General features: G+C 41.6%; 1 protein-coding gene across 1 annotated transcript in view; it reads left to right on the top strand.

Moving 5' to 3' along the window:
• LOC146788639 (putative cation-transporting ATPase 13A5) overlaps positions 1-14,908 on the top strand; it is a 586,298-nt gene that overhangs the window by 132,706 nt on the left and 438,684 nt on the right. Inside the window, exons 8-9 of the mRNA XM_085635842.1 lie at positions 9,046-9,118; positions 14,776-14,907. Coding sequence (XP_085491968.1) covers positions 9,046-9,118; positions 14,776-14,907 — 205 coding nt within the window. The remainder of the gene's footprint in view (positions 1-9,045; positions 9,119-14,775; position 14,908) is intronic.

The raw sequence follows: 14,908 nt of genomic DNA, 5'->3' as shown, positions 1-14,908 counted from the left end.
CACAGGAAAATGGACTGGAGGGAGCTGGGATGCGAGGGAGGTAGTTGGGGGTTGTAAACATATTTTTAAATAATTCTTACCTTGAGGCCGGGTCCCGCGTCTTCTGTGCTCCTGCTCTCCTGAGTCTGCTTCCAGGAACAGGAAGCAGGCATCTGGGCTCCCTCCCCAAAGCCAATCGCAATGCTGCAATGCAGCATTGTGATTGTTTTTGAGTGCTGTGACAAGGCGTTCAGGCAGGGGTTGGAGGAGTGGGCATGTACTACATGCAGGCTGTAATGCAGCCTTCAATGCGAACAGGGAGGTCACATGACTGCTTTGGGCAGCCTAAGAGGACTGTGTGCACTTGAGTGGGCATACACTCCGTCCCTGCCCTGCTCCGTGAGTAGAGCAGCCCTACCCGCCCACCCGCCCACAAAGGAAACATAGCATGAGTACCTCTGAAAGTTATCATCATGTTATGTTTCCTCTTCTTGCACTGCTTGAAAGCAGTGGGGCTGCGCTCTTCTGCCATAGCGGATGAGGCGTCACTGGGGGTGCGTCACCCACAGGTGCTAGTCCTGGGCCTGGTTCTACCCCCAGGCTTCCTGCGCAACACGTCCCACTTTCTCTTCACCTGGACATTGACACCATGGCGCAATCTGCTGCACTCTCTCCAAATCTGTGACTCAGCCAGCAGGAGCCTTAGCCAGGAGGGATTTCACAAGCCTGGGTACAGCAGTCACTGCCAAGTCTGCTGGGGAACCTCCCGATGCAGGTGATGCACACAAGTTTGAGCTCTCCTGCCACAAAAGTTTGGAACAGCTCAGGGGCCTCACACTCCACAGCATCTGGCCAACGCTACATCCTCCGGCCTGTGATGCAGAGAGACACGGCCCACCATTGGTAGTCTCCTCCGTGCACCCGGGTGTAATGTTGGTACGTGGTATGCAATGCAGACCTCCCAACTTTGGTGCGCCGGAGCTCCAAGGGGGACCAGGCAGTCTTCTCACACAAGCCAGCGATGTGTCTCCATTCGACCTGGCAGACTTCACCACCTGGTAAGGGTGATCACCCACACCTCAATGCCTACCTCCATGGCCCAGCAACTCCACAGCACCTCCGCTTCCCACTCCGGTTCTGCCCACTCAGAAATCTTTTAGGGAGGTTATTTAGAGGCCTCTGAACCCCATAAATGTGATCGATCCAACTATACCCAGTGCTTAATACCCTAGCTGTTAAGGACTGCATTAAGTCACAGTTCATTCTTTCCACAACAAAATTGCCCTCGGGCCTATATGGAGAAGAATAATGCACCTATTTTTGTTTTAGAATGAGTAATTGCAGCTACTGTGGGAACTGCAGATTTGGCTGCTTATCAGCCAAGGAATTCCCTACAGCGTGTGCTCCCACACTTTCATGACTCAATGTAAGTACTACATGAGTCCGTGGCAACCTGTCTTAGAGGTCAGCCACCTTAACCCAAAGCATCTTATGCTGTGTAATGGTACTTTTAGAATATTTCAATCCATACTGCTGCTGAATAATGTAGATTATCAAAGCACTGTACACAGTGATACGAATCACACACTATAAACATGGGGAATTCAGGATCCGTATGTTCAAGTTGCAGAAGTAAAGCTTTCAGTTCAGCCAAATTTTGCAGTGCAGTCGTCAATGACTACATGCAAGTTGATTGAGGTGGGAATGCACCATCCAACATTCTACCAATAACAGTAGTGCATGCCGCGGAATATTGCTGCTTAGAACCTATAGCAGGTTGAGTTGAACCATCAGTGCAAATAATATACTTATACTGACCAAGAAGCAAAACAGAAGATAGCATTGGATAAACAAGCTCATATTGCAGAAATTCTTGTGTCTGTAGAGACAGGTCAAAGACAAAGCAGTCATCAACAGCGGTTAAGGATCTGGCCCATTGTATCCATCTAGGATGGAGGGCTTAAGCATTTAGAATGCTAACTTATGTGACAGACTCTAAGACTGGCATGGGAGTAACAACAATAATGCATTTCCCTTGTGCCAGTGGCCGTTCTTTAAGGATAGCCATCTGCACTGCAATCAGTATTTTGTAAGTGGATGCAAAGCAAATCTCCACATTGGAATATAAATGCAATTTATATGGAACCACTGGAAATGTCCAATTTGTTTTGCATTTTTTACGGCCTACATTGTTAATCAGTGCCGTACTATGCATGTTTTGCACTGCAAAGGCGCGTGTATGACAGTTTAAAATGTCAGTAGTATAAAAAAATGCGATAGGAAAGATCCAGTTTTAAAAGTGGAAAAAGAAGATTATTCATCTGAGATACATGGGGTTCAATTACCCCCTGGTACTCCAATTGGGATAGCATTTCTTCAACGGGTGCCTTAGCATCTTGTTTGATAGGGTCTTGTGGTTTCACTTGCAGGCTGGACTGTAAGAGTATAACATGAAAAGGAGAATACTTATACCAGCTGACGTGATTGCGATAATGCGTAGGGGCTAGTGCAAGAGCAAACTCTGAGGCATAAGGTTGTTTGACTTGTTCAGGGACAAGAGTAGAAAAGGAAGGAAGTATAATGTCATCTCCTGCATTGACAAACTGTGGAGGCCAATCGACCTCCAACAAGAAGATGTCATAAGACAAAGTTGCATTTTTCCAGAATATTGCTTTAATGGTGCGTTGTACGTCACCTTTTGTTTGAATATCTACATGATTCAATCTGTCTGGAGGGGCTATGCGTCGATCAGCGGTTTCAACTGTAACAAAAGTATCAATTGCTCTTGCTACCAGAAACTCTTGGAGATTTTGGTACACTGTGGTAACTTCTGCCACGCTTTTGTGGAGAGTCACTGCCCAACTCCTGTTCAGGAGGAGGGTTTTCAGTTTCTGTTTCATGGGAAACATCGGTTACTTCGCGGTGTTTACAACGCAATACCATTACAATGACTTGCGCTGGATGGCGCTCTAAGGAATAGTATGATTTACTACACCCACATCTCAGAGGGTTTACCTTTCTGTTCGTTTATTTAACAATCTCACAGGCTTGCTTGGCATCTTTGTCTGTAATAATTTTGCCAAGAAGGGGTTTGGTAGGTCTGGTTTCCAAATTATTGTGTCCTAAGGATGTATATACAGCAGCAATAATTATGGTCAACTCACGTGAGCCGTTGGTGTATAGCCAGAGATGCTTCTTCACCTTTAACATTAGACAGAATTATTGCGGATACAACGGGAAAATTCACTATTAGTTTCATCCCCAAATCTAGGGCCGAAGCCACCCCACGTTTGTTCTGTATTTGTTAGAGTACATCTGGAAAGATGGACATTGAGGGAGTGCTGTAGCAGATATTATAGACTGTGGCAAAAATAGTCCTCCAGATGTTACAGTCTCCAAGAACGGGAACCATACTATTGGATAAGCATACACTCAAAGTTCTATGTTTGTCTTGTGGTTCCATAGGGGAAAATGAGCTTCAAGTTGATTCTATGGAATTTCCTCACAACTTGTGGATCTATTGCTCACAACTGAATGAACAATTACAGAACTTATTGTCGGAGCTTCAGGTAACTGGGCTTGTACTCGCAGGCCAATTCTAGCTGGCCATTCTAACAAGCTGCACAAAACAAGCATTTGTATAAGGCAACTTGACCAGCATATAATGCTTATGATTCTACAAGATTCTGTTTAGCCATATCAGGGTATGGGGGATACCCTGCTAGTGCTGTTCAAGTAGCTCCCTCATTACTATGGGGACCCAAGCATACAGGTGTAGCTACGTGGGGAGGGCACCAAGGACTCAATTCTGATGTTCCCAGTACGTGACAGGAGTCTCAAGAAGCACATAAGGTCTATAGTTGTTAGGTACTGCAGTGTGGTGAATGTATGAAATGTATTAGTCTTGATATCCATAGCCAGAAATGGGACAGAGAATAAAAAAACTCAAAGCGAGATGCTGCATCTGCTTCTCCTCTAAAGATAATAGGACCACTCGCATTAGGAAGGCACGTTTCACTAAATGTGTGATAACGGCTGGACTGCAGTTAACCAGAATGCGCATAGGCTGCGCCATTAGAAAAACAGAAATGGATTCAAAGTGAAACACAAAAAGGGTTGAGCCTTTTAATATTCAAGCTTGAAACACCTTTACAGATAAGTGCTTCCTAAACAATGTGGAGGGTAAAGCCCCAACACCACGGACGTGTATGGAAAAAGTGCTGGGGTATTGTGGACATGCACAAGCACTACTCAGGAGACCCACAAATAAGTACCAGACCAAATGTTGGTGGTGCCGTGTTGCAGAGATTCTGCTAAGGAACAAGACTATGCTTGTGAACATAGAACATCAGCATGTAAAGACTGGGTCACCATACCCCATCAGTACCGATGGGCTTGAATCCGACTAGCTTATAGTTCCTCACCAGCCCTCCTAACCATTCCAGAGAGGCAAATGATTTGGCACAACTCAACACTCTTGAACCTCTCAGGGATTGTGGTAGCAGGTCACCCCTTTCGTTCTTACTCATACTTGTCCACAATAACTAGCAAAGAGACATGAAGGAAGCTTAGAATATTTATTTAAACTAGCATTCTCTGATATGCAATAGCTGCACCACAATTCGGAATCAGATGCAGGCCAGTGATGTCATTATCATAATTAAAAGATCATATACAACAAAAAGCGCTATCATATTAGCTGACTGATTTGCCTCAACCCACCCTCACGATTGAAGCTACATGATTATAGAATACAGATCTCTGGGTGTAGTGGCAGACCCCATACCTTAGCAAACATGAACAGTTGTTCTACATCCCAGCCGAGATCACCAACTCGTCTCAGGACCTTTGTTGTGTGTCAGTCTCAGCTTAGTGCCCCAGAACAACACGTCCGGGATTATATGGCAAAACATGCGTGTTCAAAAACAGTGGCTAGGTTGCTTACTTATGTCTAGGTGCTATTGTCTGACCTGAGGGAATGGAATATCAAGGACCAATGTTTGACCTTGCCTAGGCAGTTCAGACCAAATCCCAGGAAAAGAATAGAATACAAAAACATGTGCTATGGGGAAAATACAATGTGTCACAAAACAAGCATGGAATTTGGTAACATATGCAAAGCAAAAACGGCCTACACATGCATAGTTAACCTAACAGGGAAAATAACAATGGGCTATGTAGAAAATACATAACAATAACTTTTTTTGCGGTGGCATTATGTGAGCATGTAAAGAATCTGAAATAGGATGCAAACATGCTGCTGGGGCTGAAGCTATCCATTCCTGGCTTTACTGCCACAGTGTTGGTTAATTTTTACAATGCAAAGGCAGACCTGCACTCTGGTATCTAGGCATCGGTGCGCTTTTCGCAGGGTGCAGACTGTACCTGGTACAAGTAGGGGTGTTCACCAAGGGTGCATCCTTTCACCTTTTTTGTTCACCCTGTACATCAATGGTCTTGAGCAAGCCCTTCTCCTGACCAGGCAGATTGTCTGAGGCTGATAGTGAGATCACTCCCGGTATTATTATACGTCGATGATGCAGTTCTCATGGCACGCACCACTGTGGGGCTGCAGCTGCTATTGGGCAGGTCTGGTACCTTTATGGGTAGTTTGGATTTGGCAGTACATTTTACAAAATCATATGTCATGGTAGTTGGCCCACGGTCCTCTGGCTCTAAGGTATTCAAGCAACACCCCGGCTAAAGTCTCAGCCTTTCCCTATTTCGGGGCATTATTTGAAGTGAAAAAAGTAAGAAATCCCCTGATCGATGGAAGAGAATGTGAGTTTGTGAAGACCATAGCGGCAGTAGCCAGCTTTGCGTGTAGGTTGGATTCTTGGTTGCCACACATCTTACTTAAGATCTATTTGGCCAAATGTGTCTCGCAGGTTCTGTGTGGCAGTGAGGTATGGGGGTACTTGAAGACCGGCAAAATTCAGACCGCCAAAAATACATTTCTAAGATGGCTGGTGCAGGTCCCTAAAAGCACCCTGGTCTTCTCCATCCACGAAAAGCCTGGATTAAGTTATTTAGCTGACTTAGTTGCCCTCAGACCATTGATGTGTTGGATCAAGATCTGGACCAGTGAGGGACTCAAGCTGATTAGACAGATTCTCTTAGACTGCCAGTCACTTGACCACATGAACAGAATTCCCTGGATTGCTTATGTGAAGGCAGCCTCTGCCAACCAAGGTCAAACTGACATATGTTTGATTCCTCACTCACTGAGGCCCTCATTTGTCATGTTGTACCATGGGGCGGCACCACAAGCCTTCCTGCAGCACTGTCCTATCGCAAAAGGCAAGGGCAGGAATGCACTGTATCTATCAGATATGGCTCATTCCTGTCCTCTTTCCCTGCACTGGCGCTCAATTGACTGCCATGCGCCAATGCAGGCACCCCTGCATTGTAGGGCTGATTGTGTTTGTGCAGGAAGGTGTGTACCATGGTACAGGGGTGCCTGTATTGCCTTCCTACACAAAAACAATCGATGGAGGTGGTTTCCTCTTTCTATGTCTTCTGCTAAATGCAGCACGCATAGAAAGAGGAAAAAACGAGCATTAATAATGTTATTTCTCCTTGTTGCACCTACCCTACTCCTCCACTGGGGATGCATTTGCTTTTGATGCATTACCAGGTTTACAACTTATTGTAAATCTAGAAATGTGACAAATGCCATGGGTGCTACTTGGAAACACCCACAATAACACCCATGAAATGCCTCCCCATCAAAGTGTGAGGCAACTCAGTGACTTACGCTGCGTTGCCTCACTCAAGATCATGAAACGCCATTCAGTATGGCTTTACGTGGCCATGTAGATGTGGGTAAGACCTGTGCACCACCGGAACATCACAAAAAGTGATGTTCCGGTGGCACACAGAACTTGTAAATGAGCCCCTGTCTCCTTTAAATTTGAGACAGGTTAATAGATCATTACAATGTCGGCCTGACTAAGGTTTCGGCTCATGAGCAAGGATGTTTTTTTTTATATAAATAAACAAACATTTCAGGATTTAGGCAGAGGAGCACTTGAGCACCCCGCTGAAATCTCAGCCCTTCTGCTTGCTGATTCCTCTGCGAGGAGGGATGTCCAACCTGGGACCAAGTTGGGGATGAGGGTAAGATCATCCAGTTGGGGATTCTTGGCAGAACACATACATATACCCTAGGCATCTAGGTTAGGGAACGCATAGTAGGAGTATGCTATATATACATTTATTGTTTTAGCAAGATGGTGGAACTTTTAATTCTGTTCACTGTCCTTATATTGCTAATCACTTTTATCTGCTTCTGTCTATTGATCATTGAGCACATATTTTTTATAAAAAAATCACTTTGGTTCAATAAATATTGAAAACTCCCCTCTGTGTATTCTTTGTATATTTCTCTGAGAGAAAGAGAGCATGAGTGACTGAGCTAAAGGGTTCTAGATCTGTTCCACGATCCCTGGGAAGTCTCAAGGTTGTCATGTTCTGTGGTTGCCAGAACCATTTGCTACCGGTCTAGGTTTAGGGGTGCATCTGGATGCACTATGGGCTAGCTGGTCTCTGGGGCGACATGTCCTGTGGGGTGCACGGAATCAGTATGGCACCATCCCTATGTTTATGTTGCCCAGCTCCTACTGGAAAGTAGGAAACAACATAACACTAGACCCGACTGATTAATGTAATATTGTTAGGGTGGAATTTTTATGTCCTTTATTGCTTGATAATTCATTTAACTATTTGGAATCTCTGGACACGTTTTCTGTATGACTGTACATGTTTTGTTTTTATGCTCTTTTATGGTTGCTCTTGTATTCGAATCAAGATTTTATGATGATGTTGAATTACTACAGTTTACCATGCTGAATAAAAATTATAAATGCAATGAAGCATACTTTCTGAATGATAAAAAATGACTATTGCATTAAACCTCCATTGAATCTTAAATATAACAATATTAAAATAAATCTACAAAAAAGATGTTACCTGCGATATAAGATTCCATCATATAAAAGGCATGACAATATTACTGCAATGATTTTAACGACTTGCAATATTGTTTCATATAATATTAAGTTATCATCCACACTATTTCCAATGAACAGTCTGGCCTATCTTTTTCTGTTAGGGCTCACCAGGAAAGCTGTGGTGGTACTGAATAGGAAAAATAGAAAAATTACTCCCACAGCTTGGAAGAAAGTTCCCAGGGTGTGTCAGGGTCATTTATCTTGTGGTTTAAAAAGAGATTCCCAATTTGAAAGTTTGGTTTTTCAAAAACAAATGTTTGGTGAGGAGCCTCTTGAAACATGCCTTCTGGGGATGACCCCTAGACCCTAGCTAGTTTTAAGGCACAAGGATCTACACAGGGCCAACAGAGATCACTAGCTCTTGTCCAGGCAGAGTGGCATAGTAAAGACCTCCACCACCCTAGCAGATGGTTGGTCAGAGGTTTGCTGGTAGTCATCTTTTTGAAGAAAACTCAGTACAATCTTCTAAGCTTATGAGAGATATAATCAGATTCACCTGAGCTGATACTGGTTGTAGACACTTCATTTTGGATACTCTGAGGTCTGGCCAGACTTTTAGAAGAAGTCCTGAGCACAATAGCAATAAAATATTTCATGCCATAGTGTATAATAGCAGTGATAAATGATATCATCTGGACCATGGACAAAAAAGTTAAGGGCTGGAATTAGTCAAAACATTATCATTGTGCTTAGGCCAAGGTGATTTGTGCAGATAATAGGACATTGGATAGAGAGTTGATAAAGGTATTATTCGTCTGAATATGAAGATGGATGTGTCCCTTGCATTGCTGCATTAATTGGACTTAGAGATCTTCCACCGATCTAAATTACATTTTACTATTAAAATATGATATTTTAAGAAGACCACATGCAATTTAATTCCTATACTCTGACAGGAAGACTGATCTGCCTCTCTGTGGCGCGGTTTTGGGAAATATGTGCTGGTTGCTGTAGTGATTGAGTCTTCAGTGAGTTGGGATACTGGTGGACATGCCCCAGTGCTGTGTAGTTCTCAGGTCTGTAACTCTGCTCCTTCTAACTCTTAACTCCACAGCAATCCATCAACCTTCATAACCTCGTTGAGGCCCACAACAGCGTCATCGTTACTGTGTGTCAAAAAGATGGAGGTGAGTTACAATTAAGTTACAGCTATTGTTTGATCTTGTCTGTTCATGTCCTAATTTATAACCATTTTCAGCTGAAAGGGAACAAACATTCAAACTCATAAAACATGAAGGCAAGTGAAGTTATCTGTGACGACACGTGGCAGCAACCCGTGCTTTTTTCGCTTTCTTTGTGTCATTGAAGAGGGGCATATGGCCTAATGTTTTAACATTTTAGATTATAAATAATGTAATCCTGCTTTTGTAGATTTTCTGTCCACATCAAGTCCCTTCATCAGCTAAGCTCTCTCCCAGTCTTTGGGTTCACATCATCTCATTCTTAGAAATTCACACTAGACCCCCCCCCAGGGATTGCAAGAAATTCATGTCCTAGCAGAATACTTACAAAACCATACACATCTAAATGCCAGACTACGTTGCATAATATGTAAATGTAGAAGCAGGGAAATAAGCATTTTCCTCATCCGTCCCCTCCATCTGAAACTGCTCCCCAGCCTCGAGGGCAGCCATTGCAGCCAAGAAAGAGTTGAAATGTGGTTCTTGTTAGATAGGCAAGCGATTCAGTAGGCAGTGGCATGAAAAGTGGACAAAAGGGGCAAATATTCTTACTTGAGGAATCTGAGGATCTGAAGATATTAGAGATGGCTCTGTAAATACTGCACTAGAGATCTGAAGAACTGAAAAAGATCTACACAATTGTGCACTAATTGAGAATGGAGATGTGGTATCAATCAAAATCAATCTGAAGGGTCACACCGAGGTTGCCAGTGACTGAGTGTAGATATCTATAGCTCTAGGGATAGAGGGAGTCAGTTATTTGGAAGAAACAAACAATTTAAGAAGCAATTTTTTTCACAGAGATGAAGTTGTCAGGAGCAAGACTACGATGCATACTATACAATAATGTGGGACGAGCGTTGGGGACCAGGGAGCCATTACAGTGCACTGCAACGTCTAAGAATAATACTGCTTTTACAAATATACCTGTTACGATTAAGGAAAGAGATTGTGGTAGAGTTAGGTTAAAGAGTCTGTTTAGTGCTGGTAACTGGGTTAGGGATATGAAGATGGCACAAAGATAAAGAGATGTGGAAGATTGGCTCCTTGAAAATGTGTTATCCTGCCTAGCATTCTTTAGTCTCCATATCTTAAATCTTCCTGCAGTGACAACTTTTCACACTTTTAGAGTAGTTCCTAGGGCAATGCCTTCCCAAATACCTCTTTCATCTCAATGTTTTCCACTGCTGTACCCTTCAATACTGCCTTTTAGTTCCTCCAAATATACTTTTGTGTAATTTCTGCTGCAATGCACTATTGTTCCACCACAACACATCTCCAATCGCACAAGGGGTACCATTTAGCATCTTTGCAGAGGTATTGTGAACTAAAATTGGAAAAATCATATTCTATTAATTCTAAAGCTGTAACCAGTGCTTCATTTAGGATTGTTCCGTTTAAGAAATTATGTAAAGGGACTCGCAGGAGGGCGTGGTGTGCAGAATTTGATTAATTTTCTGTCACATAGTGAAGTGAAATTATGGCAAAATTATGCAAAAGTATGTGCAAATATGCTAAATGTAAATACTTAATTTCATGCAAATTTTTAAGTTTTGAATACATCTGCAAATCAATTTTAGGCATGTGGATTCTTTTCAACAAGAGCACGTAAACAATTCAGCGAATGGTGTGTAATTATGAGAAGTGTCATAAAGGTATAATTTCTAGTTATTTTGCTTAACAAGTGTAAAGCAGAATTCCTGCAATTACGTTATCGGACCTGGCTCCCTCTGTAGGGTCACCCCAAAATATTTTGCCTTCACACTCCATGTTTTTTAATTTATTTTTGTCAGCCTTAGGACTCTGTACACTTTACCACAACCAATCATTGCTAAAGTGCTATGCTCTTGCCATTAAACATGGTTTGATTGGCTTACACCTAATTGACATGATTACTTTGGTTATAGTTCCCTTGTAGAGTGGTATACAATATAACCAAGGTCTGTGAATTAAATGCTAAATGTGAGTGTGCAGCACATATTGTGCCACCCCCCAAGGCAGCCGCATACACATATGTCCCAGGTCTGCCATCGCAGCCTGAACGCAGTTTAAACTACCAATTCAACTTGGAAATATAACCCCCTTGCCAAGCCTTAAACTCCCCTTTTATTGCATATAAGTCACAACTAAGGTAGCCCATAAGGCAGGGTGCATCGCAATCAAAAGAAAGATTGGACATGCACTTTTAAGTTTTACATGTGCTGGTAGTGAAAACACATTAATTCGTTTTTCACTACTGTGATGCCTACCTGTTCCTTTGGATAACATTAGGTGACTTAGTACATTTAATTTGGGTTAACTTTTGATTTGAACCAGGTCACCTGTTCATGTTTGGTATATACAAAACTGTAATGAAAAATCTTCCCTAATGGTAAAGTTGGATGTTTAAATACAATTTTGAAAATGTCACCTTTAAAAAGTTGGCATTTTCCTGCCATCAACCCTTCTGTGCCCGCGGCTGTTGCTTTTTTTTTGCAGAGTTTTATATAGTGCGAAATTGACCCGAAACGGGTATCAGAGCGATTTACATAGCACCAGTTACGTTACATTAGGACATATATTCACTTTTGTTAGGCGCAGGGAGATTAAGTGATTTGCCCAGAATCACGGGATGTTCAGCGTCATTGCCGAGACTCGAACCCAGCTCCCAGATTCGAAGTCGACCGCCATAGCCGTTAGGCCAACTCCTCTTCCCAAGGGCTCCCACCCCAGTCAACAAATTACTCAATTTCTCACATACTTGAATTACACCAGCATAGTTTATATTCCGCCCATGCCTACTGGGCGGTCCTTTGATATAGCCACAAGACATTACTGTCTTGACTTGATACTAAGCCTGTCGCTCAAGTGGATCAAGTATTTTTGAAAAACCTCTTTTGGATGAAGCATATTTGTTTTTTAATTTTGTTTCCAAATGCTTAAGGATGCTTTGCTATTCTATTTAGTGTCATTCCTGATATGTTAATGGAATTTCTTAATATTCTTAGGCTCTGTATTGGCCTGGTAATACAGTGCAGTTTAGTTGTGAAATGTTTGTGCATTGCATCTGCTGCAGTAAATGGGACCTATGTATAGAATACCTCTGTTCTATATGCTACGTGGGTCCCTACCGTGAAGGTAACAACTCCCCTGCAAGAGGAGGCCTTGTTGTTGTAACATTGTTGTTACAGCTTGTCTGTAATTAACAGAAATAACTACTGCTTGAGCCATATTTATTGAACGGAAGTAAGAGAAGGGAAAAACTATAGTCGCGTGATTCCTACATAAACAACCTAAAGTCAGAAATAGAGGTGTCCTATTTAGCTGAGGTGATTAATCCCCAACATCACAGATGTCTCCCAGTAAAGTGAATGGGGTCCTTAAAATGCTACTCAGGAGACCCATAAAATGAGTACTTGAACTAGAAAATTGTTGGCGCTATGTCATACAGTTCCTATAAATTAGGTAGAACTTTGCATCTGAATAAAATACCCATCAGAATATGGGGACTTATTCCACACGTATCATCTGAGTAGGATGGCCTAATTCCTAGGAAGCTCACAGTGCCCATCTGGGCCCCTAACCTTACCAGGGTACCAGATGGTATCCGCAACCTCAGAACACGACCTCTCTAATTCTCCAAGGAAATCGTGTAAACAGATCTACCCTTTTGTTGTTAGTTGTTACTCATGCATGCTCAATGAGAGACACAAGAAAAATACAAACTGGCTTTTCAAACATTTATTGAAACAGTTGTTTTCTTGTGTGAAAAGCATGAACTGCAGTTATTAGTAAGGTCAAGCAAAGCATTGTAACCAGCATTGCAAGAATGGAGAAAAAGATAAACATTTTAACCATTATAACCTTACAGTCGGATTATGATTATAGTTATACTCCTATCTTAGTACTACCTGCACTTTCAAGAGCCTAGCAGGAGTAGCCTCTGCCAGATCTCCTGGGACAAGCCAGTCCCCATACCTATGTCTGATGTATCGTGAAGCTGATCTGGTGTAAAAGAGGCTACCGCCCTATGCAGGATTTAGGCTTGAGGCAGCGAGGCTGCATCTCAGGCACAGCCTTCCAGGATATTGTCATCCAAAGTACTCATCTGCAGAGTTTGTTTGTCTTGAGATTTTGAGTTGTCTCCTACCGTACAACTCAATGCAAGCGCATCATATTCAATGTTCCTTAGCATTGAACAGAGTGAATGAACAACATAATAACATGATTAATAAGACATGTGATGTATGCAGAATAATTTCAAAGTGTGCAATTGTGGAAGTGCAAGGCATGTAAAAAGTAAAAAGTCACTGTTTAAAAAACGATGCCAAGTTTAAACTTGTAACTAAAATGGAGACTTGTATGCGGCCCAATTGTACCTCACAACATTAGTGTTTAGAATTATCAAGAGAGATTACCAGTAGTTAAATGTATAGTTTGCTACTTGTAATCCTATTTATCCTTTGGGGGAATATTCATTTAAAATCATGATTAAACTCCTCTGGGTGTGAAGAACAAGGTATTGAACTGCTCCTGTATAAGTTGCCTACACGACTTTAAAAAGATTTTTGGAATGGCGATTGATAGCATATGATGGGATATTGGGGAATGAGAATCCATCAGGTGCTGAGGCTGTTTCAGCCTTGCATGGCTGCACCCTATCTGGCAACACTGTCTAGTTTTTTCCATTCATCTTCCTTTAGGTGTCAAAAGTTGATATTTCCATTCATTTAACCGCAATTTAAATTGTCCTGTTTTTTTATTTTAATTAAGTTTGGTCAATATAGCCTCGTTCAAAGAAGCTGCCAAACGTTTCTATTTTTTAATTGGTAAATTGCATTTTTTAAAGAAAGTTAAAAAAATATATCTCGTAATGAGTGGTCTGGATTCTGCATGTTGGAGTCTGTTCATCCTAGAGTCATTAGGACCAGATCACTCTGTCTGCAATTAGTAAGTTAATTTCAAGAATGTCTTGAGACAGGTATGATTCAGAAGTACAGAAAATTGAACTTGAGTCTAAGTTGAGGATAATACAGCCTTTGAAGAGTATATTGGTCATAAATTAAAATATGAAGATTAGATTAATAAGATCTGATAATAGTTGGTGAGTTGGCATAGGGGAGACCATGGTAAGTTTACTTCACCGTTTTACCTCTGTAATTTTGTGAAACATTTTTGACAATAAATCCTTTCTAGAATTATCTTGGTGTGTATCACTGAGCTTCATAACAACTTCCAGATGATAATGTTTCTTGAAATACATAACATTATTATTTTATTTCAAAAGAAGATGATATTGATGGAGACAGCATTGATGGAGTAAAAAAAACACATTTTACACAGTTGGAATAGAAAGGCAATACTTCATATCAAAACCTCAAGTTCCAGCCTAGTTGCCAGCTAAGGAAAAAGTGCCATGCTTGACCTTGCTTAAAATACCTTTTGAGATTTTCTATAAGTGATGTATTTGCAAAAACGTATTTCTGTTCTGTGTATTTCTTATAAATGATTTGCATTTTAATTTAAATACTTTTAATATTAAGTCCTTCCTTATTGGTTAGTGAAGTAAATTAAATACAAACATTGTTGAATTGTCTCTCTTTTCATTATATTTATTTTCTTAGATTGTAAAGAAATTGAATCTCGTCATTTGGTCCCAGGAGATGTCTTCCTTTTACCAGGAAAGAAACTTTACCTTCCATGTGATGCCATACTCATTAATGGGAGCTGCATTGTCGACGAGGGCATGCTTACCGG

Source organism: Triturus cristatus, chromosome 11, assembly GCF_964204655.1.
Source record: "Triturus cristatus chromosome 11, aTriCri1.1, whole genome shotgun sequence".
In the NCBI taxonomy this organism is placed as follows: domain Eukaryota; kingdom Metazoa; phylum Chordata; class Amphibia; order Caudata; family Salamandridae; genus Triturus; species Triturus cristatus.
Note: the sequence above shows the minus strand (reverse complement) of the source record. Positions and strands in the feature narration are given on the sequence as shown.